This window comes from Hyla sarda, chromosome 3, assembly GCF_029499605.1.
Source record: "Hyla sarda isolate aHylSar1 chromosome 3, aHylSar1.hap1, whole genome shotgun sequence".
In the NCBI taxonomy this organism is placed as follows: Eukaryota; Metazoa; Chordata; class Amphibia; order Anura; family Hylidae; genus Hyla; species Hyla sarda.
Window position 1 is genome coordinate 294,355,259 of NC_079191.1, and position 26,747 is coordinate 294,382,005.

The 26,747-nt window shown below is 43.9% G+C and overlaps 1 protein-coding gene across 1 annotated transcript in view; it reads right to left on the minus strand.

The window, feature by feature from the left end:
• Positions 1 to 6,059: 6,059 nt before the first annotated feature.
• The window catches only part of CEP170 (centrosomal protein 170), a 539,078-nt gene continuing 518,390 nt past the window's right edge, over positions 6,060 to 26,747 (minus strand). The window contains exon 18 of the mRNA XM_056566907.1: positions 6,060 to 6,384. Within this exon, the coding sequence (XP_056422882.1) occupies positions 6,113 to 6,384 (272 nt within the window). The 3' untranslated portion in view covers positions 6,060 to 6,112. The remainder of the gene's footprint in view (positions 6,385 to 26,747) is intronic.

Consider the following 26,747-nt stretch of genomic DNA (forward strand, 5'->3'; position numbering starts at 1 on the left):
ACATATAGCGCTGCGGTGGCATATGTCACCTCCCCTCCCCAGCGCTTCTATATACATATGCCCCTGGCTGCTGGCATTATGCTCTGCTGATAGAAATACTTTTCACATATAGTGGTGCGGTGGCATAATATGAGAAATGGGGGGCACATTATAAATGGGCCGTCGGGGGGCATATTATACATGCGCCGGTGGGGGGGGTACACATTATAAATGCGCCGACGGGGTCGGTACAAGTTTATAAATGCGCTGGCGGGGGGGGTATATATTTTTAAATGCACCGGCGGGAGTCATATCTTTATAAATGTGCCGCGGGGGGTCATATCTTTATTAATGCGCTGCGGGGGGCATATTATAAATGCGCTGGGGGGCTAGATATATAGTCTATATGTCTGCCCCCCTGCAGTGCAATATATCTTGCCCCCCACAGCGCTTTTAATATACCTATGGCCCCCGCTGCCACTCACAATGTTCATTTTAAAAACCTCGCGGAGAGCCCTGAATGGCTCCTCGGTACCGATCATTCAGGGCTACCCACGGGGATTTAAAAATTAAAGTGAAAACATATAATACATCGCAGGGGAGCGGACCGTGCCGCCAGCTCCCCTGTTTAATAATTTCTGATTGCATGGGGTCTCAGAAGTGAGACCCAGTGCGATCAATCCCTCAGCCCATGTACTACAACCCCCATCAAGGAACAGAGTCTGTTCCATGATGGGGTAGTAGTACAAACACTAATGTCGCCTCCCCAGCCACCGGCAGACTCCCCCTGCCGAGGAATTACTACTCTCATCATGGAAACAAGTCTGTTCCATGATGGGAGTAGTAGTAGTCCCTCAGCACTGCAGGAGTCTGCTGATGCCACCTCTTCTGAGCATGCTCAGAAGTAATAACGGATATTATAAACCAGGTGTAAACGGATGACATAAAGGCTCATCCGTTTGCCATAGACTTCAATGTTAAATAATAACGGCTGTTAATTTACACGTTTCTTGTGACAGAAGAAAAATGAGTGCATGTTATTCATAACATCCATTATGACGGGTTATAACAGGTCATAACGGATAATCAAAAAATCCCATAAACTTAAATGGGATTTTGTAATGGACGTTTAACATCCGTTTTAAGGCTTTTCTAACGAATGTTTATAACGCATCTTTTAACAGAACAACTTTATAGTGTGAAAAGGGGCCTTACTGTGGATTTACAACACAGTTTAAAAGGTGAGCAGCAAAGTACTTAATATATCCCAACAAGCCGTTTCTACGCAGTACATTTTTCGGTAAAAATGACACCTTATCTTTATTCTGTAGGGCTATACAATTAAAATGATACCCTACTTATTAGGTTTGATTTTGTATTACTTCTGAAAATCATAACTACATGCATGAAAATGTATATGTTTAAAATTGTCATCTTCTGACCCCTATAACTTTTTTTTATTTTTCTGCATACGGTGAGGTATCAGGGCTCATTTTTTGGGCCGTAATCTGAAGCTTTAATCGGTACCATTTTTGTTTTGATCTGACTTTTTGATCGCCTTTTATAAAAAACAATTATGGTATAAAGTGACCAAAAATATACAATTTTGGAATTTTTTGTGTGTATACCATTGACCAGTTTAACCTTTTAAGGACCAGGCCATTTTACACCTTAGGACCAGAGCGTTTTTTGAACATCTGACCACTGTCACTTTAAGCATTAATAACTCTAAGACGCTTTTACCTATCATTCTGATTCCAAGATTGTTTTTTCGTGACATATTCTACTTTATGTTATTGGTAAAATTTTGTCGATACTTGCATAGTTTCTTAGTGAAAAATTCCAAAATTTGATGAAAAAATAGAAAATTTTGCATTTTTCTGACTTTGAAGCTCTCTGCTTGTAAGGAAAATGGATATTCCAAATAATTTTTTTTTTATTCACATATACAATATGTCTACTTTATGTTTGCATCATAAAATTTACGATTTTTTACTTTTGGAAGACACCAGAGGGCTTCAAAGTTCAGCAGCAATTTTCCAATTTTTCACAAAATTTCCAAAATCACAATTTTCCAGGGACCAGTTCAGGTTTGAAGTGGATTTGAAGGGTCTTCATATTAGAAATACCCCACAAATGACCCCATTATAAAAACTGCACCCCCCAAAGTATTCAAAATGACATTCAGTCAGCGTTTTAGGTGTTTCACAGGAATAGCAGCAAAGTGAAGGAGAAAATTCACAATCTTCATTTTTTACACTTGCATGTTCTTGTAGACCCAATTTTTGAATTTTTACAAGGGGTAAAAGGAGAAAATGTATACTTATATTTGTAGCCCAATTTCTCTCGAGTAAGCACATACCTCATATGTCTATGTAAAGTGTTCGGCGGCCGCAGAAGAGGGCTCAGAAGCGAAGGAGCGACGAGGGGATTTTGGAGAGTACGTTTTTCTGAAATGGTTTTTGGGGGGCATGTTGCATTTAGGAAGCCCCTATGGTGCCAGAACAGGAAAAAATACCCACATGGCATACCATTTTGGAAACTAGACCCCTTGAGGAACGTAACAAGGAATAAAGTGAGCCTTAATACCCCACAGGTGTTTCACGACTTTTGCATATGTAAAAAAATGTTAAAAATATTTCACTAAAATGTGTGTTTCCACCCAAATTTCACATGTATGCAAGGGTTAATAGCAGAAAATACCCCCCAAAATTTGTAACCCCATCTCTTCTGAGTATGGAGGTACCCCATAAGTTGACCTGAAGTGCACTACGGGCGAACTACAATGCTCAGAAGAGAAGGAGTCATATTTGGCTTTTTGAGAGCAAATTTTGCTCGGGGGCATGTCGCATTTAGGAAGCCCCTATGGTGCCAGGACAGCAAAATAACCCCCACATGGCATACCATTTTGGAAACTAGACCCCTTGAGGAACGTAACAAGGGGTACAGTGAGCATTTACCCCCCACTGGTGTCTGTCAGATCTTTGGAACAGTGGGCTGTACAAAATTTTTAATTTGCGCAGCCCACTGTTCCAAAGATCTGTCAGACACCAGTGGGGTGTAAATTCTCACTGCACCCCTCATTACATTCCGTGAGGGGTGTAGTTTCCGAAATGGGGTCACATGTGAGGTTTCGTTTTTTTTGCGTTTGTCAAAACCGCTGTAACAATCAGCCAGCCCTGTGCAAATCACTTCAAATGTACATGGCGCACTCTCCCTTCTGGGCCTTGTTGTGCGCCCCCAGAGCACTTTGCGCCCACATATGGGGTATCTCCGTAGTCGGGAGAAATTGCATTACAAATTTTGGGGGGCGTTTTTCCCTTTTACCTCTTGTCAAAATGAAAAGTATGGGGCAACACCAGCATGTTAGTGTAAAAAATTTTTTTTTTACACTAACATGCTGGTGTAGACCCCCAACTTCACCTTTTCATGAGGGGTGAAAGGAGAAAAAGCCCCCCAAAATTTGTTGTGCAATTTCTCCCGAGTACGGCGATACCCCATATGTGGCCCTAAACTGTTGCCTTGAAATACGACAGGGCTCCAAAGTGAGAGCGCCATGCGCATTTGAGGCCTAAATTAGGGACTTGCATAGGGGTGGACATAGGGGTATTCTACGCCAGTGATTCCCAAACAGGGTGCCTCCAGCTGTTGCAAAACTCCCAGCATGCCTGGACAGTCAACGGCTGTCCGGCAATACTGGGAGTTGTTGTTTTGCAACAGCTGGAGGTTCCATTTTGGAAACAGTGGCGTACCAGACGTTTTTCATTTTTATTGGGATGGGGGGGGCTGTGTAGGGGTATGTGTATATGTAGTGTTTTTTTACTTTTTATTTTATTTTGTGTTAGTGTAGTGTAGTGTTTTTAGGGTACAGTCACATGGGCGGGGGGTTACAGCGAGTTTGAGCTGCCGCGCAAAATTTGCTGCATCGCAAACTTGCAGCCTGATACTCACTGTAAGCCCCCTGCCCATGTGAATGTACCCTGTACATTCACAGTGGGGGGGGGGGGGGGGGGACCTCCACCTCTTGCAAAACTACAACTCCCAGCATGCACAGTCTATCAGTGCATGCTGGTAGTTATAGTTTTGCAACAGCTGGAGGCACACGGGTTGGGAAACACTGAGTTAGGAAACAGACAATGTTTCCCAACCAGTGTGCCTCCTGTTGTTGCAAAACCACAACTCCCAGCATTCTCAGGCATGCTGGGAGTAGTAGTTCGGCAACATCTTTAGAGCCAGATGTTGCCGAACTACAACTCCCAGCATGCTTGGAGTTGTAGTTTTGCAACATCTGGAGGACTACAGTTTGCAGACCACTAATACAGTGGTTCCCAATCTGTGCCCTTCCAGATGTTGCAAAACTACAACTCCCAGTATGCCAAAACTGTCCAGGCATGCTGGGAGTTGTAGTTCTGCAACATCTGAAGGGCCAGATGTTACAGAACTACAACTCCCAGCATGCCTGGACAGTAAGGGCATGCTGAGGATGTGTAGTTTTGCAACATCTGGAAGGGCACAGTGGTCCCAAAACTGTGGACCTCCAGATGGTGCAAAACTGCAACTCCCAGCATGCCCAGATGCCAAGGGCTGTCTGGGCATGCTGGGAGTTGTAGTTTACAGGGTCCCATTACAGCAATGCATGTCGCTTTACGGCGACGTGCATTGCTGTAAAGGGCCCGACCGCGGCTGAAGATCTACTCACCTGTCGCCGCTGCCGCCGTCTCCGCCGCCAGGATCCGGGTCTTCAGGGACGAGGTAAGTACCGGGGCCGGTCCCCAGCACTCCCCCGTCCCCCGCCGCGTCCTCCGGTCTTCCTCCCGTCCTCTCCGGACTTCAAGGGGCCGGGCAGGACGGGAGGAAGTAACCGCCCCCCCTCCTGCGATTGGTCGGTTAACTAACCGACAGATCGCAGGGTATAGGAGGAGGTGACAGGCTTGCCACCTCGCTCCGATACTTCAGCATGGTCCTGGCTGTCTGTGACAGCCGGGATCATGCGAAATTACCGGGTGGTCGGGTCCCAGAGACCCGATCAGCCCGGTATCGCCGCAGATCGCAAGGGCGATTTCCCTTGCGATTTGCGGCGATCGCCGACATGGGGGGCCTACATGGCCCCCCTCGGCGTTTGCCCTGGATGCCTGCTGAAGGATTTCAGCAGGCATCCAGTTCCGATCTCTGCCCGGCGAGTGGCAGAGACCGGAAAAGGCCATGACGTTGTGGAACGTCATTGGTCCTTAAAGCGCAGGGTGCCATGACGTTTCACAACGTCATTGGTCCTTAAGAGGTTAATTAACAATATAATTTTATAGTGTGGACAATAAATTATAATTTTTTTTTTAATGGGGAAAAGGGGTGATTCAAACTTTTATTAGGGGAGGAGTTAAATGATCTTTATTAACTTTTTTCCCCACTTTTTCTCTTACAATGATCACTGCATAGCATTGATCAGTGTTATCACGGCTTGACTGCTCCTGTCTGGATCTCAGGCACGGGCAGTCATTCGGTGATCGGACAACGAGGAAGCCGGTAGGGACCCTCCTCGTGTCCATACAGCTGTTCGGGACACCGCGGTTGTCCCAATAAGCCCGACTGAGCTGCCGGGAAGCATATTTTTTAACTTTAGATGCGGCATGTCACTGACGATCTGTGACGCACGCTCTTAGCCACGGGTCCCGGCTTTCATTGGCCGCCAGCACCGCCCCCTGGCGTGACACCGCGTTATAGAAAGGGAACGGGCGCAGGGGGCGTACAGGTACGCTTTGCATCCTTGAGAGCTTCAGGTTCGTCAGTAAAGTCAACGAAAGTACAGGTGTAGTGACATTACAATCTGTGTGTTTGCATGTGATCTTACAGTAACACATCACACTGTATCTTTTTCCTTAAAATAATCAACATATTTGAAATATACTTGTAACTGTACTTTTGATGTAGTATGGACAGAATTTATCAGCTTGATCTACTGTTTTGAAGAGTAATGGCATCTTTGTTAGCACAGTAGTATGGGAATGAAGCTCATTTCTAAGAAGAAATGATGTTTAACAGCTTAACATACAACTGTACAAGACCTACATGCATAAAACTGAAGCCAGAATTGCATCACTTTATTTTCAATTTTGTGTGATTTAACACAAGGCAAATTCTATTCATGTAAAGTAGCATCTTCTTTGCCATCAGGATTGAACCTATTTAGGGTTATGCCAAAATGAGCATCAGCCTCAGCACCATCCATGTCCGAAGAAGCATGTATAATGTTTTGTCGAGAGGTTCTACTTTCACTTTGACAATGGCCTGGTAGTGCTGACATGACAGAGTGTAATGGGGAACTTTGCTTCAGCTTTGAGTGTAAAGTACCAAATCCCAAGGCATTCTGTGCATCCAGTGAGCCATCCGGATCGATCATTGCATTAATTACTAGAAAAGAAAGAATTATACCATTAAATGTTTTAGTTAACATTCTAGATCTCAGATTTTTTTCTCAGATTTTACACTAAATGGGTCATTAAATTTCATTGGCTGCAACACAAGGAAATTTGAAGAGGTTGTCCCATCTTGTTAATTGGCTTTCTTCAGCCACTTCTGGCATGTTATCAGTGGCTGGAGGTGGTCGAAAAAGCTGAAAACAGCCGAAGCGGGGAAGTTATGCAATTTGCATAACTCTCATTGACTTTACTGGGAGTTATTGAAGAACCGAGGAACGTGCTCTCAAATAAAAAGTGCAAATGTGTTCACAAAAAAAAACCGAACATGAGGATGAGATCCATCACAAGCCCTTCTCCGAAAGGAGAGAGGCCCTCCCAACAAAACAAAACCCTTCGCCTCCGGGCCATAAGGCACCTGTGAGGTTCCAGGTACAATGTCCCCTTTTGTCAAAGCTACTCAGGGACTGCAAAGTGTTCCCGGCTGGCAACTAGGCGTTAACCAGGTTGCCACCAAGGAACCAGTAAAACCGGTTTGGTACTCACGCCGAAGCAGAAATACCATGGGGTATGGCAGGGAGGTGAGGAACCTAATGCCCACACACACCTCCCCTAGACGACTGGACACCCAGAAGGGCTACCACACCCTACCAAATCCTTGTGACACAAAAAAGAACACAAACGTGGGCACAGTGACAAAAAACATATAAAATAAATACCATATTTATCGGGGTATACCACGCACCGGCCTATAACACGCACCCTCATTTTACCAAGGATATTTGGGTAAAAAAAGTTTTTTACCCAAATATCCTTGGTAAAAAGAGGGTGCATGTGTGTGCGTGTATATACCCCGATATACTGTTTCTGACCCCGCAGAAGCCCCCAGGAAAGGCAGGGGGAGAGAGGGCTGCCCGCTTCTCTCCCCCTGCCTTTCCTGGGGTCTGGAGCCCTGCTGCCGCCGCTTCTCTCCCCCTTGCTATCGGCGCCGCTGCCGCTTCTCTCCCCCTGGCTATCGGCGCAGTGGCACCCACGGCGCAGTGGCACCTATGGGGCAGTGGCACCCATTGCCAGCGCCGCTGCCCCGTTGCCTCCCCCATCCCCGGTTGTATAATTACCTGTTGCCGGGGTCGGGTCCGCGCTGCTTCTGGCCTCCGGTGTGGCGTCCCCTGTGTCGTTGCTATGCGCTGCGAGATGCAATGACGAATGCGCTGATAGCCAGGGGGAGAGAAGGGGCGGCAGCAGGGCTCTAGACCCCTGGAAAGGCAGGGGGAGAGAAGCGGGCAGCGACGGCCTCTCTCCCCCTGCCTTTCCTGGGGGCTTGTGCGAGGTTAGAAAAACCGGAGAAGGGGGGGGGGGGGGGGCAATGGGTCAGCGACTGGCAGTCTCTGGACCCCCGGATAGGCTGGGGCAAAGAAGCCAGCAGTGACGGCAGGTCTCTGCACCTGCAAAAGCCGCTGCAGTTCATTGATTTAAAGCGCCCGTTTTAAATCATTGAACTGCAGCGGCTTATCGGCATATAACATGCAGATAGACTTTAGGCTAAAAATTTTAGCTTAAAAAAATGTGTGTAATACGCCGATAAATACGGTAAGTGAAAGTGCGCAGTGTAAAACCTCCTGGATCTATAAAATTTCTCTGCAGATCAACAGCCAGAAGGCCGGAACGCTTGAGGTGAGTGCTCAGAAGAGTGAGAGAAAAAGTGTGTGCTTCATGCCATCGGTCAAGTGGGGTTGCCAATCCCAAGTGAGTTCCAGCACCCCAGGGTCACCACTCCCAGGGCACTTTTGCACCTCGGCCTTCACTCTACCCAAACCTTAGGGTCAGATCCAGAAGGCACAGGTCACTTCAGGATGCACATGGCTGACCCTGGTACACCTGGATCATTCTGTGTGGTTGCCGATTCTGCCTTGGTGGTCTTCCACACCGCCAACTAACAGGAAAGGTACTACACTTGATCTAAGCTAAAAGGCAGAGAAGCGACTTTACTAAGAGTTGCACAAACGGCATAGCCACGCAGGCTACTCAGTAACTCTGGGAGTTACGTAAACAGTAGCCAATGGGGCTACACTGTTTGCGCAACTCCCATTGAACAGGGAGAGATGAAGAGACACCAATGACTGACCATATAGCATCATGTTACAAAGTCAAAGAGAGTTATGCAAATTTAGTTACACTAATGCAAACAGGCCAGAGGTGGACAGGAAAAGCCAAGTGACAAGATTGGATGACCCCTTTAACACAGGGCTTGACAAATTTGTTAAAAATCTAGGAGCCAACAAAAAAGTTAGGAGCCAGGATGCCGCACATCATGTAACATGATGCCATATGATCAGTCATTAGTGTATAATCAACTCTGTCTCAGTCATTAATGTCTCCTCAATTCCCTGTGTCAGTCATTAGTGTCCCCTAATCTCCTCCTGTGCCCCCTCTTTTCCCCCATGAGTCACAGTAACTACTGTCTCTTCATCTCCTCCATGTGTGTCAGTTATGTTTCCTCACCACCACCCCCCTCCCCGTGTGTCAGTTCAGTTATTAACGTTCCCTCATCAAACCCCTTGCAGCCTGAGTGCCACCACAAAATTCTTAGTCACCATGGCAACCTGGTGCCTGGGTTTGTCAAGCAATGCTTTAAGAAATCAGGACCATAAACCTTAAAAATAAAGATTTTTTGTAACAATAGGCAGCAAAACTACTTTTGCTCTTTCGGTTTTTATAACTGGAGACAGCTGAAAACATACAAAACATGTAAACTGGAAGAAATAGGTAAACAGCCATAAACAGCCAAAAAATCTTAGCAAATCCCATGGCATGTGTCTCTAAAATTCTCTTTTTAAAGAGGTTGTCCCACCAAAACAACTTATTTTCTATCCAAAGATGTAGGTGCAGTGCGACCGTGCCCGCATTCTTGAAAACAAGCACAGAAATTGTTTGTCCAACACTTAGGCAGCGATCACGCACATGTGCAGCAGCTCATTCATTTTCTATGTGAGTCGAAGCAGTTAAAAGCCCCAAAATTAGACCTGTATCCCCCTATATGGTGAAAAAAAAAGTAACAGGGCAAGCAGATAGCTCCAGGACGACCAATAAACTCTTTGTTGGCTATGAATTTTAATTACATAATGAGATGGCAAAAAACAAATATCTATATATTCCTCGCTGTGCAAAACGTATGTTGCTTGCTAAAAACAATCAGCTAATATGTACATATCTAATAAAAAGAAATAAAGAAAAAATGCAAGTCAGCTCACCACCAGTCTGAACGAGGATGGATTATGTGGCACAGGAATGGTCAAAACTAAAGACAGCAGAGGGCTGTTTCCCATGTAGAAAAAATGTATATTGATGGAATTGGGTAGAGGAGAACCCCATCTTTGTGTAAGACATGATTATTCTCGATCTAAGTGACTGTATTCTATTCTTCTTGTTTATTTTTCTATATAACTAACTCCTGAACTTATGAACCAATTAAAGAGACAATGGGCATCTTATCTTTAAGGATGCAGACACTGTTATCTTTTTCTACCCCAGATGCGTCCTTGAAACAATGGTTCATTATATTTGAGCTTAAGCAATGTATATTTTGTATCTAACTTTCTTCTGCAAAAGATTTATAGTTTCCTGTGACTTCTTACAATGTAGAGTTTACTGCGCAAGTCTTATTGAAAATTGCCTATATAATACACTTGAAAAGAGGGCTAGACCAGTTCTGCCTTCAGCTTACAGAGACACTTGTGTTTGTGTCGTGATTTTGAATGGCAGGTAGCATTGGAAGGAACGTTGGGTGACTGCAGCCCCATACAGGCTTTCCTTCCACGCACTATTGGGAATCCGCCGACAGAAGACGTCTCGACCTTTGGGGTCGAACCTAACAGTATATACAACTATATCTAAAACTGTGAAATTTAATAATACATGTTAAAAAATAGCAAACAGCAACATGTCACTTATAAAAAGTGGAACGCCGACACGTTTGGGGCTCAGAACTAGCCCTTAATCATGGCAGAAATACAACATTACCCAAATGTATAAATACCTTATGGTAAATGACACTTGATGCACATGTCAAAAACAGGGAGGAGCACACGTCCAGCCGGAAGTATAATTAAGTATACTATCACTTAATGGGAGACATATGAGTGCTCCAAACGGAGAAGAAAAAAAGCGTCTAGGAACCACGGTAACAGAATTGCAGTACTAAAAAAGGGGGCATTCAAAATTAGGTATAACATGCTGTGAACAGTTTAGCTATATGTATATCTATTACGTCACGAGAATTTTTTTTTCCTGTTCTAGCCAGCGCCTAAGAAAAGATCATACCTTATATGGTATTGCAAGGCTATACACACCTCCCTAGTGAGGGCGGGAACTTATGCTAATTGCACTGTCTATATAACTGGATGACTGCCAAATAAAGATAAAGAAGTATTCACAACTGACACTGCGTCCATTTGATTTACTTTTGTGAATGCATTCTGATTAATGAATTAGGATGGGGGTCAGATATTTACTAGGTCACTGATAAAATCCATATTAGTTTTGGTGCCCGAACAGGGACTCTGGGTTATGGTATCGAGAGGCAGTTTCAACACAAGGTATTGAGTTGGACCAAAGAGATAGGTCGCAGACGGAAGACCAATCATCTCTAAGATTTACGGTAGGACAAATTTCTTGTGACCTAGCCAGTACCAACCATTGTCTCCCCGTTTGGTCTATCTTTGTACCTTAGTCGACTGTCTCATGGCCAGCAAAAGGCAGGTAACATTCTTGCGCAGAGTCTATTAACTAAACCTGTCATAAGTAACTATGTGCTACCCGAGTGTGTATGAAGTGTAAGTGAGTGAATAAGCGGGATCCTGGGGGAAGGGACTGGGTCTCCTGGGGGATTGAATTTCGGAGTTAACTAATGATCACTCCAGAAGTTTGTGAGAGAGGATATTAGTGGGTTTGGCGCAGGATGCTGGTTATAATGTCATAAGTAGACACTGCAGGAAGGCGTGTCTAGTATACCAGAGGGTAACTCTCCGACAATAACATATCCCTGTGATCCGTCCCATTGCAACTGATTGTATATGTATCACGTCATGATTTAACCCCTTAAGGACTCAGCCCATTTTGGCCTTAAGGACTCAGACAATTTAATTTTTACGTTTTCATTTTTTCCTCTTCGCCTTCTAAAAATCATAACTCTTTTATATTTTCATCCACAGACTAGTATGAGGGCTTGTTTTTTGCGCGACCAGTTGTCCTTTGTAATGACATCACTCATTATATCATAAAATGTATGGCGCAACCAAAAAATACTATTTTTGTGGGGAAATTAAAACGAAAAACGCAATTTTGCTAATTTTGAAAGGTTTCGTTTTCACGCCGTACAATTTATGGTAAAAATGGCATGTGTTCTTTATTCTGAGGGTCAATACGATTAAAATGATACCCATTATTACGTACTTTTATATTATTGTTGCGCTTAAAAAATAATCACAAACTTTTTAACCAAATTAGTACGTTTATAATCCCTTTATTTTGATGACCTCTAACTTTTTTATTTTTCCGTATAAGCGGCGGTATGGGGGCTCATTTTTTGCGCCATTATCTGTACTTTTTTTTTATACCACATTTGCATATGAAAAACTTTAAATTAATTTTTTATAATTTTTTTTTAATAAAATGTATTACAAAAGTAGGAATTTTGGAATTTTTTTTTTTCGTTCACGCCGTTCACCGTACGGGATCATTAACATTTTATTTTAATAGTTCGGACATTTACGCACGCGGCGATACCAAATATGTCTATAAAAAAAAATTTTTTACGCTTTTTGGGGGTAAAATAGGAAAAAACGGACGTTTTACTTTTTTATTGGGGGAGGGGATTTTTCACTTTTTTTTTACTTTTACTTTTACATTTTTCTACATTTTTTTTTACACTTGAATAGTCTAGAGATCGCGGGCGTCGGCCATTGCCGGTTGTCCGATGCCCGCGGTTATGCATAGGACGTAAATGTACGTCCTGGTGCGTTAAGTACCACCTCACCAGGACGTACATTTACGTCCTGCGTCCTTAAGGGGTTAAAGGGGTACTCCGGTGAAACCTTTTTTCTTTTAAATCAACTGGTGCCAGAAAGTGAAACATATTTGAAAAATACTTCTATTAAAAAATCTTAATCCTTCCAGTACTTATTAGCTGCTGAATGCTACAGAGGAAATTCCTTTCTTTTTGGAACACTGATGACATCACGAGCACAGTGCTCTCTGCTGACATCTCTGTCCATTTTAGCAACCGTGCATAGCAAATGTATGCTAAGGGCAGCATGTTGGGTTAGTGGTTAGCACTGCTGCCTTGCAGTGCTGGGGCCATGGGTTCAAATCCCACTAAGGACAACAATAAATAAATACATTATTATTATAATAACATCAGCAGAGAGCACTGTGCTCATGATGTCATCAAAGAGCATTCCAAAAAGAAAAGAATTTTCTCTGTAGTATTCAGCAGCTAATAAGTACAGGAAGGATTAAGATTTTTAATAGAAGTAATGTAAAAATCTGTTTAACTTTCCAGAGCCAGTTGATTTAACCCCTTAAGGACCAAGGACGTACTGGTACGTCCTTGGTCCTTCTCCCGTGATATAATGCAGGGTTACACGGTAACCCCGCGTCATATCACGGCGGGCCCGGCGTCATAGTGAAGCCGGGACCCGCCGCTAATAGCGCACAGCGCCGATCGCGGCGCCGCGCGCTATTAACCCTTTAGCCGCGCGCTCAGAGCTGAGCCGCGCAGCTAAAACCGAAAGTGAAAGCTGCCGGTTAACTCAGTGGGCTGTTCGGGATAGCCGCGGCGAAATCGCGGCATCCCGAACAGCTTACAGGACAGCGGGAGGGCCCCTACCTGCCTCCTCGCTGTCTGATCGCCAAATGACTGCTCAGTGCCTGAGATCCAGGCATGAGCAGTCATGCGGCAGAATCGTCGATCACTGGTTTCCTATGATAAACCAGTGATCAATGATGAAGATCAGTGTGTGCAGTGTTATAGGTCCCTATGGGACCTATAACACTGCAAAAAAAAGTGAAAAAAAAAAGTGAATGAATATCATTTAACCCCTCCCCTATTAAAAGTTTGAATTACCCCCCTTTTCCCATAAAAAAAAAAACACAGTGTAAATAAAAATAAACATATATGGTATCACCGCGTGCGGAAATGTCCGAATTATAAAAATATATCATTAATTAAACCGCTCGGTCAATGGCGTGCGCGCAAAAAGATTCCAAAGTCCAAAATAGTGCATTTTTGGTCACTTTTTATATCATTTAAAAATGAATAAAAAGCGATCAATAAGTCCTATTAATGCAAAAATGGTACCGTTAAAAACTTCAGATCACAGCGCAAATCTCATAGGGGTCAGAAGATGACAATTTTAAACGTATTAATTTTCCTGCATGTAGTTATGATTTTTTTCAGAAGTACGACAAAATCAAACCTATATAAGTAGGGTATCATTTTAATCGTATGGACCTAGAGAATAAAGATAAGGTGTCATTTTTACCAAAAAATTTACTACGTACAAACGGAAGCCCCCAAAAGTTACAAAACTGCGTTTTTTTTCAATTTTGTCGCACAATGATTTTTTTTACCGTTTCACCGTAGATTTTTGGGCAAAATGACTGATGTCATTACAAAGTAGAATTGGTGGAGCAAAAAATAAGCCATCATATGGATTTTTAGGTGCAAAATTGAAAGAGTTATGATTTTTTAAAAGCAAGGAGCAAAAAACGAAAATGCAAAAACGGAAAACCCCCCGGTCCTTAAGGGGTTAAAAGAAAAAAGTTTTCACCGGAGTACCCCTTTAATTGTGTCCATAGATTAATGTTAGCTATTTTAGAAAAAGAGAGGGAGTAGATCTTTCCTTTCTAGTACCAGACTTAGTTAAAAAGCAGAACTGCATTTGAATTCTTCTGCTAATTGAACCCTGTGGAGTTTTCAACTACAACATGTGTTTTTGCTGATCGCTGCTTGAGAACAGGTAAGGAATTTGTACATGTGTTTGCTATTGTGTGTTTGCTAATGAGCCTAGCTCAGCAAGGTGTTACATTTGTTGATGGGGGAGGAGCTTGTGAGAGAGTGTGTGTATAGATAGGCACTGACTCATTAGCTGTATATCCAAAGTGCTGCTTTGAATTGTTGTGCATTTATTTCATGTTCCACTCTTTGGAGGTTTGGATTCTGTCAGATCTGTAGACAGTTCTCCTTACTGCAGGAAATTGCATTTTTGAAATCTGAGATGTTTAACCCCTTAACCCCTTCAGGACGGAGCCCATTTTGGCCTTAAGGACCGGAGCGTTTTTTGCACATCTGACCACTGTCACTTTAAACATTAATAACTCTGGGATGCTTTTAGTTATCATTCTGATTCCGAGATTTTGTCGATACTTGCATCCTTTCTTGGTGAAAAATCCGTAAATTTGATGAAAAATTTGAAAATTTTGAATTTTTCTAACTTTGAAGCTCTCTGCTTGTAAGGAAAATGGATATTACGAATACATTTTTTTTGGTTCACATATACAATATGTGTACTTTATGTTTGCATCATAAAATTGATGAGTTTTTACTTTTGGAAGACACCAGAGGGCTTCAACGGTCAGCAGCAATTTTCCGATTTTTCACAAAATTTTCAAACTCTGTATTTTTCAGGGACCAGTTCAGGTTTGAAGTGGATTTGAAGGGTCTTCATATTAGAAATACCCCATAAATGACCCCATTATAAAAACTACACCCCCCAAAGTATTCAAAATGACATTCAGTAAGTGTTTTAACCCTTTAGGTGTTTCACACGAATAGCAGCAAAGTGAAGGAGAAAATTCACAATCTTCATTTTTTACACTTACATGTTCTTGTAGACCCAATTTTTGAATTTTTACAAGGGGTAAAAGGACAAAATTTTTACTTGTATTTGTAGCCCAATTTCTCTCAAGTAAGCACATACCTCATATGTCTATGTAAAGTGTTCGGCGGGCGCAGTAGAGGGCTCAGAAGGGAAGGAGCGACAAGGGGATTTTGGAGAGTACGTTTTTCTGAAATGGTTTTTGGGGGGCATGTCACCTTTAGGAAGCCCTTATGGTGCCAGAAAAGCAAAAAAAAACCCACATGGCATACCATTTTGGAAACTAGACCCCTCGGGGAATGTAACATGGGATAAAGTGAACCTTAATACCCCACAGGTGTTTCACGACTTTTGCAAATGTAAAAAAAAATAATTTTTTTTTACCTAAAATGCTTGTTTTCCCCAAAATTTTTAATTTTTAAAAAGGGTAATAGCAGAAAATACCCCTAAAAATTTGAAGCCCAATTTCTCCCGATTCAGAAAACACCCCATATGGGGGTGAAAAGTGCTCTGCTGGTGCACTACAGGTCTCAGAAGAGAAGGAGTCACATTTGGCTTTTTGAAAGCAAATTTTGCTCTGGGGGTATGTCGCATTTAGGAAGCCCCTATGGTGCCAGGACAGCAAAAAAAAAAAACACATGGCATATAATTTTGGAAACTAGACCCCTCGGGGAACGTAACAAGGGGTTAAGTGAACCTTTATACCCCACAGGTGTTTCACGACTTTTGCATATGTAAAAAAAAAAAATTTTTTTTTACCTAAAATGCTTGTTTTCCCAAAAATTTAACATTTTTACAAAGGGTAAAAGCAGAAAATACCCCCCAAAATTTGAAGCCCAATTTCTCCCGAGTACGGCGATACCCCATATGTGGCCCTAAACTGTTGCCTTGAAATACGACAGGGCTCCAAAGTGAGAGCGCCATGCACATTTGAGGCCTAAATTAGGGATTGCATAGGGGTGGACATAGGGGAATTCTACGCCAGTGATTCCCAAACAGGGTGCCTCCAGCTGTTGCAAAACTCCCAGCATGCCTGGACAGTCAACGGCTGTCCGACAATACTGGGAGTTGTTTTGCAACAATGGGAGGCTCCGTTCTGGAAACCGTGGCATACCAGACGTTTTTCATTTTTATTGGGGAGTGGAGGGGGGCTGTGTAGGGGTATGTGTATATGTAGTGTTTTTTACTTTTTATTTTATTTTTTGTGTTAGTGTAGTGTTTTTAGGGTACAGTCGCACGGGCGGGGGTTCAAAGTAGTTTCTCGCTGGCAGTTTGAGCTGCAGCAGAAAGTTTGCGGCAGCTCAAACTTGCAGCCAGATACTTACTGTAAGCCTCCGCCCATGTGAGTGTACCCTGTACGTTCACATTGGGGGGGGGGGGGGGGGAGGGGGGGACATCCAGCTGTTGCATAACTACAACTCCCAGCATGCCCGTTGGCTGTCGGTGACTGCTGAGAGTTGTAGTTTTGCAACAACTGTAGGCACACTGGTTATGTATCACTGAGTTTGTGACCTAACTCAGTGTTTCACAACCAGTGTGCCTCCAGCTGTTGCAATACTACAACTCCCAGCATGTACGGTGCATGGTGTACGGTGACTTCTGAGAGTTGCAGTTTGCAACAGCTGGAGGCACACCGGTCGTGAAACACTGAGTTAGGTAAAAAAAAACTCTGAGTTTCACAACCAGTGTGCCTTCAGCTGTTGCAAAACTACAACTCTCAGCAGTCACCGACAGCCAACGGGCATGCTGGGAGTTGTAGTTATGCAACCAGCAGATGCACCACTACAACTCCCAGCATGCACTTTAGCTGTTTGTGCAAGCTGGGAGTTGTAGTTATATAACAGCTGAAGGTACACTTTTCCATAGAAAAAATGTGCCTCCAGCTGTTGCAAAACCATAAGTCCCAGCATGGCCATAAGGGAATGCTGGGAGTTGTGGTGGTCTGCCTCCTGCTGTTGCATAACTACAGCTCCCAGCATGCCCTTTTTGCATGCTGGGAGCTGTTGCTAAGCAACAGCAGGAGGCTGTCACTCACCTCCAACGATCCACGCCGGAGAGTCAGTCCCTCGTCGTCACCGCCGCCGCCGCTGCTCCTGGGGCCCCGATCCCAACATTGACGTCGGGGATCGGGGTCCCCAGCACCCGGGGTGAACGTCCCGCACCCGCTCACGTCCTCCGGAAGAGGGGCGGAGCGGGGGCGGGAGTGACACCCGCAGCAGGCGCCCTGATTGGTCGGCCGGTAATCCGGCCGACGAATCAGGGCGATCGTGAGGTGGCACCAGTGCCACCTCACCTCTGCAGGCTCTGGCTGTTCGGGGCCGTCAGAGACGGCCCTGAACAGCCAGTAATTCCGGGTCACCGGGTCACTGGAGACCCGATTGACCCGGAATCGCCGCAGATCGCTGGACTGAATTGTCCAGCGATCTGCGGCGATCGCCGACATGGGGGGGCATAATGACCCCCCTGGGCGATATGCCGGGATGCCTGCTGAACGATTTCAGCAGGCATCCGGCTCCGGTCCCCAACCGGCTAGCGGTGGGGGCCGGAATTCCCACGGGCGTATGGATACGCCCTTGGTCCTTAAGGACTCGGGATGCAGGGCGTATCCATACGCCCTATGTCCTGAAGAGGTTAAGGACTCAGGGTTTTTCAGTTTTTGCACTTTCGTTTTTTCCTCCTTACCTTTTAAAAATCATAACCCTTTCAATTTTCCACCTAAAAATCCATATTATGGCTTATTTTTTTGCATCGCCAATTCTACTTTGCAGTGACATTAGTCATTTTATCCTAAAATGCACGGCGAAACGGAAAAAAAAAATCATTGTGCGACAAAATCGAAAAAAAACATGCCATTTTGTAACTTTTGGGGGCTTCCGTTTCTACGCAGTGCATATTACGGTAAAAATGACACCTTATCATTATTCTGTAGGTCCATACGGTTAAAATGATACCCTACTTAAATAGGTTTGATTTTGTCGCACTTCTGGAAAAAATCATAACTACATGCAGGAAAATTTATACTTTTAAAAATGTCATCTTCTGACCCCTATAACTTTTTTATTTTTCCACGTACAGGGCGGTATGAGGACTCATTTTTTGCGCCGTGATCTGAAGTTTTTATCGGTATGATTTTTGTTTTGATCGGACTTTTTGATCACTTTTTATTCATTTTTTAATGGTATAAAAAGTGACCAAAAGTGACAGGCACGGAGCAGTCATTCGGCGATCGGACACCGAGGAGACAGGTAAGGGCCCTCCCGGTGTCCGGTCAGCTGTTCGGGACGCCGCGATTTCAACGCGGCGGTCCCGAACAGCCCGACTGAGCAGCCGGGTCACTTTCAATTTCACTTTAGAAGCGGCGGTCAGCTTTGACCGCCGCTTCTAAAGGGTTAATACCGCACATCGCCACGATCGGCGATGTGTGGTATTAGCCGCGGTCCCGGCCGTTGATGAGCGCCGGGACCGACGCGATATGATAAATATACGTCCTGCGTCGTTAAGGGGTTAAATTATCTGTTAAACAAACTTAGACTAGGACTGCTGCAATGCCACTGTCACAGAGGACCCCTAGAAATGGCAGATGGTTTACTGTAGGTTTTGGAAGAGTTAGAGTTGTGGATAGAAGACATGTCCCACAGTCTATGGTTCTCCATAATTCATTTGCAGCACTCTCAAGGGCAACATGGATATTGGCTCAAGCACAGAAGGTGAGGAGCTATCGACTCCTATGTCTAATGTACAAGACTGCAGCCAAGGACAAAAAAGATAAAGTAAAGTCTTAAAGGAAGCAGCTGTTGCTGGGTGATTCAATCATAAGAAGTGTGGCGCTTAAGGAAAATGGTTTTGTGAGATGTCTCCCGGGTGCTACTGCTAGAATAAATAAGACATATTCTTAATATTGTTTAAGGGGTATTCCAGGCAAAAACTTTTTTATATATATCAACTGGCTCCGGAAAGTTAAACAGATTTGTAAATTACTTCTATTAAAAAATCTTAATCCTTCCAATAGTTATTAGCTTCTGAAGTTTTCTGTCTAACTGCTCAATGATGATGTCATGTCCCGGGAGCTGTGCAGGATGGGAAAATATCCCCATAGGAGCTGCTTAGCTCCTGGGACGTGAGTCATCAGAAAGCAGTTAGACAGAAAACAGCAACTCAACTTTCAGAAGCTAATAACTATTGGAAGGATTAAGATTTTTTAATAGAAGTAATTTACAAATCTGTTAAACTTTCCGGAGCCAGTTGATATATAAAAAAAAGTTTTTGCCTGGAATACCCCTTTAAGCAAGCAAAGCAGGAAAGGGACGTGGCTGTTCTTGTCTATCTAGGGACAAATGACCTGGCTTGCAATGAAGTTTCAGAGGTGAAGGAATCTTATCACATTTGGTAATGATGTACAGGATTTTGCATCCACTGTTTCTGAAGTTTTGTCTGTGCATAACGTTCAGAATGATAGGCAGCAGCGCATTAAGGAGTTCAATTTATGGCTTAGTAAATGGTGTCAAGAGCAAGGATTTGGCTTTGTGTCTCATGATAACTCTACTTGGAATAGAAAGGAACTGTACAAAAAAGATGGTTTGCATTTATGTAGCACTGAGGTTAAAGGGGTATTCCAGGAAAAAACTTTTTTATATATATCAACTGGCTCCAGAAAGTTAAACAGATTTGTAAACTACTTCTATTAAAAAATCTTAATCCTTTCAGTACTTATGAGCTTCTGAAGTTAAGATTGTTCTTTTCTGTCTAAATCCTCTCTGATGACACCTGTCTCGGGAAACGCCCAGTTTAGAAGAGGTTTGCTATGGGGATTTGCTTCTAAACTGGGCGTTTCCCAAGACAGGTGTCATCAGAGAGGATTTAGACAGAAAAGAACAACCTTAACTTCAGAAGCTCATAAGTACTGAAAGGATTAAGATTTTTTAATAGTAGTAATTTACAAATTTGTTTAACTTTCTTGAGCCAGTTGATATATAAAAAAGTTTTTTTTTCCCTGGAATACCCCTTTAAGAAATGACAAGCTCAGAGTCCTGTCTACAAATGACTGCAGTTTAGGTAATAAACTCAATGAACTTGGGTCAATAATGGCATCTGAGAATGTAGATTTAGTGGCTGTGAGGCTAAGACTCAACTGAGATTTTTTCCCCAACAGCAAAAATGCCAGGAAAACTGCCACGAATTTTCCTTGCATGTTGGCAGTTTTTCTGGCGTTTTTCCTGGTGTGTGGAAATAGCCCGTTTTGTCCCCTGTGGCAGTTTTCTCACTCTGTGGGTCGGATTATGAGCGCCCGGTCCACTGAGTGCAAGGAGATGAGGAGTGATGTATAGCATCAATACTCACCTCCCCGGCAGTATAGTATACAGGGGGGCATAGTGTACCCATATATATACTATACAGGCGCCGAGAATCCTGTCATTATGCTGACAGGACTCCCTCCCTGCTCCTAGAGCAGTTTGGGCAGTATACAGTATATACAGCTATCTATAGATAGCTGTATATAGTGTATACAGAAGACGAAGTCCGCTTACTTCCCTCGAGTCCCGGGCAGGTCAGTGTAGCTCCGCCCCCTTGTGATGACATCATTAGGGGGCGGAGCTACAGAAGGGAACCAGGCTAGTAAATCTGAAGCTCTGTTCACATTGTCCGTTTTGTATAATGTGAACAGACCCTTCTGGCAGTGTCTACCCAGACAGTGAGACTCCAGCTGTTGCTAAACTACAACTCCCAGCATTCCCAGACAGCCAAAGGCTGGGAGTTGTAGTTTGTCACCAATTGGTGGCTCCCTGTTTGGGTAGACATTGCATCATGGGTGCTCTCCCCAGCGGACAGCGCCAAAAATGTCATAACAAATTTTTTGTGTTTTTTTTCTTCTCGTTTCAGATCCGTGTATGCAGAGGATTACGGCGGATACATTTTTTTTTCCTTTTAATAAAATGGTTAACGAGGGCTGTGGGGGAGTGTTTTTTAAAATAAAATAATTTTTCCACTGTGTTGTGTTTTTTTTTTTATTGAATTTTCAAGCTTAGTAGTGGAAGCAGGTCTTTTTGACGGAATTCATTACTAAGCCAGGGCTCAGCGCTAACCCCCAATTATTACCCCGGTACCCACCGCCACAGGGTACCAACAGGTCCGGAGCGTAAAAAAATGGCGCTCCTGGGCCTAGGCGGTAACAGGTTGGCGTTATTTAGGCTGGGGAGGGCCAGTAACAATGGTCCTCGCCCACCCTGGTAACGTCAGGCTGTTGCTATGTGGTTGGTATTGTGCTGAGAATGAAAATACGGGGAACCCTATGCGTTTTTTTAAATTTATTTATTTATATATAAAAAAAAAACGGGGAACACTATGCGTTTTCTTAAATGTATTTAAATAAAAAGAAAAAACGTATAGGGTTCCCCGTATTTTCATTCTCAGCACAATACCAACCAAACAGCAACAGCCTGACGTTACCAGGGTGGGTGAGGACCATTGTTACTGGCCCTCCCCAGCCTAAATAATGCCAGCCTGTTACCGCCTAGGCCCAGGAGCACCATTTTTGACCCTCCGGGCCTGTTGGTACCGGCTCTTCCCGGCGACCCTGTGGTGGTGGGTACCGGGGTAATAATTCCACTACTAAGCCTGAAAATTCAATTAAAAAAAACACAACACATTGGAAAAATTATTTTATTTTAAAAAACACTCCCCCACAGCCCTCGTTAACAATTTTATTAAAAGAAAAAAAAAATTAATCCCCGTAATCCTCTGCATACACGGCTCTGAAACGAGAAGAAAACAAACACAAAAAATTTAGTTATGACATTTTTGGCGCTGTCCGCTGGGGAGAGCACCCATGATGCAACGTCTGGGCATGGTGAGAGTTGTAGTTTAGCAACAGCTGGAGTCTCCCTGTCTGGGTAGACACTGCCAGAAGGGTCTGTTTAAATTATACAAAACGGACAATGTGAACAGAGCTTCAGATTTACTAGCCTGGTTCCCTTCTGTAGCTCCACCCCTAATGACGTCATCACAAGGGGGCAGAGCTACACTGACCTGCCCGGGACTCGAGGGAAGTAAGCGGACTTCGTCTTCTGTATACACTATATACAGGTATCTATAGATAGCTGTATATAGTGTATACCGCCCAAAGAGTTAACCTACACTGTCCAGCAGTGTAAGTTAGCTCTTTCCTTGCGGGGCTTGCGCATAGCTCAGCGAGGGGTTAAGTGAGCCAGCAATGTGTATACTCATTCTGTATTCACATTGCAGGCTCACTGTAAGTTCTTGCTGGGCAGTAGGTATACGATGTATGCCCACGGCTCAGCATCAGCTGTTCTCCCGGCTCTGTAGCCCTGAGGACAGCAGATCCCGAAATTCACATCAGGAGGATCGCAGCGGGTGTCAGGAGAAGTGACATCCGCTGTGATCTGGCCCCATACTGGGAGTTGTAGTACCTGCATTCATAGACAGATCGCATCATGTGGCAGAAATTACACTCGCTGCGATCTGTCTATTAATGCAGGTACTACAACTCCCAGCATGGGGCAGAGTGTACTCCATGTTGGGAGCATTAGTACTTGTAGTTAAGGAAAGATCACAGCGGGTATCACTCCTGACACCCGCTGTGATCCTCCTGTATAATGTATGGATGCAGCGGCCGCTCTTCTATGGTCCCCTGCACTGCTGTATATATACACATATTCCTAGAGCTGTGATAGGCTGGAACCATCTGGCCAATCACAGCTCTCTGCGGGAAATATGAATAGGTGTATATATACGTCAGTGCAGGGACCATAGAAGAGCGGCCGCCGCATCTATACATTATACAGGACGATCACAAAGGGCGATTTGTACAGGTACTACTACTCCCATCATGTAACAGTGTGTTTCATGCTGGGAGTAGTAGTACTACCTAAAAAATGTGAAAAACACACACAATAAATTTTTATTATTGTCGGATACATTTTTAGTGCTTTACCCACTCACATAAATTGATCCCTGTTAAATTAATAAACATTTCATAATAAAAAAGATAAATTTCGTTAGATACAATTTTTTCCATCACTACTGTATCTTTTTTATTATTATTTTTTTATGGTACCCTACGGAATTTTAATGAAAAAAGGTATCTCCATAATTTTTTTGGATCGCTAAAGTCCAAAAAAGAATAAAAACCGCCTGCAAAATGTTATACCAACATGGCGTTTTTTTTGGCGTTTTTGCTCTCCCATAGACTTCAATGGGAGGAAAACGCCCCGATTTCAGGGCAAAAAAAATGCCAAACTAGGTTTTGTCGGGCGATTTGAAAATCCAGCCTCTGATCACGAAATTGCTGAAAAACAACAAAAGGATTAAAAAAAACGCCAAACTGAAAAACTCCATGTGAAACTGGCATTTTGCAGTTTACTATTGACTTGCAGCTAACATCTGGACGCTGCGTTTTTTCACGGAAAAAACGCTGTGTGGGAAAATTGGCCTTTTTAATGGCGTTTTTGCAAAAAAATAACTCAGTAGGGTTCCAGCCTGACGGAGACATGGTTTAATGAAAGTAATGACTGGGACATATCCATACCAGGGTACTCTATATACAGAAGAGACAAAGAAGGCAATAAAGGAGGAGTGGTCATATATGTGAAAGATGGCATAAAATCTAACTTAATCCAAGTTAGTGAGGCCAACATAGTCAGTTTGGGTTACATTGCATTTTGGTAATCATGCAGTAACTCGTGTAGGTGTGATATATAGACCACCTGGCCAAGTTAAAGAATTAGATGATCTACTAGTTGAAGAAATAGCTAAAATGACAATGAAAGGAGAATATATCATTATGGGAGACTTCAATCTTCCGACTACAGTGGTCCCTCAAGATACAACATTAATTGGCTCCAGGACGACCATTGTATGTTGAAACCATTGTATGTTGAGACCAGAACTCTATGGAAACCTGGTAATTGGTTCTGAAGCCCCAAAATGTCATCCAAAAATAGGAAAAAGTGAGGATTAAAGAAAAATAAGTAGATAACTAATATAGATAAAGCAAATCCTTCCATATAAAAGTAAGAAAGATCTGCTGGGAGCTGTAAATCACTGTCTATGTCAGTGTTTCCCAACCAGGGTGCCTCCAGCTATTGCAAAACTACAACTCCCAGCATGCCCGGACAGCCGTTGGCTGTTCAGGCATGCTGGGAGTTGTAGTTTTGCAACAGCTGGAGACAGCCTGGTTGGGAAACAATGGTTTATGTAGAGGACCTATACAGTACACACAGTGTCCCAAATGGAGCCGCCCTTACTTGGTGTCCAAAGGAGAAGCTAACCCTGGCACAGGTAAGGAGTAGTACAGAACTTGTAATTCCTGCCTGTACTGTAGGGGGCGGTACCAGACAGCCAGTCAGTGCATGCACTTCAGTAATACAGGTGATTTACCAGTAAAATGCCCATTCTGATTTGTCGGTTCCTCCAGTTGTGACACGTTTCGCAGATCTGGACTGTCTGTACATTGTATGTTGAGTCTGGTTTCAAGTTACAATGGTACAGAAAATACCATTGTATGTTGAAACTATTGTATGTTGAGGCCATTGTAAGTTGAGGGATCACTGTATAAACTGGAAAACCAAAATAGCTACCGTATTTATCGGGGTATACCACGCACCGGCCTATAACACGCACCCTCATTTTACCAAGGATATTTGGGTAAAAAAAGTTTTTTACCCAAATATCCATGGTAAAATGAGGGTGGGTGTGTGCGCGTGTATACCCCGATACACCTCCAGGAAAGGCAGGGGGAGAGAGGCCATCGCTGCCCGCTTCTCTCCCCCTGCCTTTCCTGGGGTCTAGAGCCCTGCTGCCAGCCCTTCTCACCCCCTGGTTATCGGCGCCGCTGCCCGTTCTGTCCCCCTGACTATCGGTGCCGGCGCCCCATTGCCGGCGCCGATAGCCAGGGGGAGAGAAGCGGCGCCGACAGCCAGGGGGAGAGAAGGGGCAGCGGCACCCATTGCCAGCGCCGCTGCCCAGTTGCCTCCCCCCATCCCCGGTGGCATAATTACCTGGGTAATGCCGCTGCCCCTTCTCTCCCCCTGGCTGTCGGCGCCGCTTCTCTCCCCCTGGCTATCGGCGCCGGCAGTGGGGCGCCGGCACCGATAGTCAGGGGGACAGAACGGGAAGCGGCGCCGATAGCCAGGGGGTGAGAAGGGCCGGCAGCAGGGCTCTAGACCGCAGGAAAGGCAGGGGGAGAGAAGCGGGCAGCGATGGCCTCTCCCCCTGCCTTTCCTGGCGGTGTATCGGCGTATAACACGCACATAGACTTTAGGATAAAAATTTTAGCCTAAAAAGTGCGTGTTATACGCCGATAAATACGGTAGTTCTGCCAGGAGAACAGATATTCTAAATTCCCTATTGGGATTATCTCTACAACAAGTGGCTGAGGAGCCAACCTGGAGGGAGGCCATTTTGGATTTGGTATATGATATTATGATATTATAGGCGAAAGTTTGGGATCTAGTGATCACCAGTCAGTGTGATTTAATATAAGAACAGTGAAGGAGTCACACCACACAAAAACAAAAGATTTAGATTTTAGAAAAACAGACTTTCCAAAAAAGAGATTAGTCATACAATGAGTCCCTATCAGACTGGAACGGATTACATGGAGTCCAGGAGAAATGGGACTACTTAAAGACGCATTATTGAAGGCAACAGAAAATTGCATTAGACTTGTCAGTAAAAGCAGAAAAAGGAAGAGACCACTGTGGTACACAGCAGAAGTGGCCAAAATCATAAAAAAACAAAGCTAGCATTTAGTAATTATAAAACAACCCAGAGCAATGAAGATAGGGAAATCTACAAGACTAGGCAGAAAGAGGCCAAGCAAGTTATAAGAACTTCTAAAGCACAGGCAGAAGAAAAACTAGCTCTGTCTGTGAAAAAAGGGGATAAGACATTCTTCAGATACAGTGGGGATCAAAAGTTTGGGCACCCCAGGTAAAAATTTGTATTACTGTGCATAAAGTAGCCAAGGAAAAATGGAAAAATCTCCAAAAGGCAACAAATTACAGATAACACATTCTTATAATATGTCAACAAAAGTAAGATTTTATTTCCATCATTTACACTTTCAAAATAACAGAAAAAAAAAAAAATGGCATCTGCAAAAGTTTGGGCACCCTGCAGAGTTTATATCTTTTACTGCCCCCTTTGGCAAGTATCACAGCTTGTAAACACTTTTTGTAGCAAGCCAAGATTCTTTCAATTCTTGTTTGAGGTATCTTTGCCCATTCTTCCTTACAAAAGTCTTCCAGTTCTTTGAGATCTCTGGGCTGTCTGTCACGCACTGCTCTTGAAAGGTCTATCCATAGATTTTCAATTATGTTGAGGTCAGGAGATTGTGAAGGCCATGGCAAAACCTTCAGTTTACGCCTCTTGATGTAACGCCCCGTGGATTTCGCAGTGTTTAGGATCATTATCCATTGGTAGAAGCCATCCTCTTTTTAAAGTCTGATCGCCGGGGTCCCGCCGC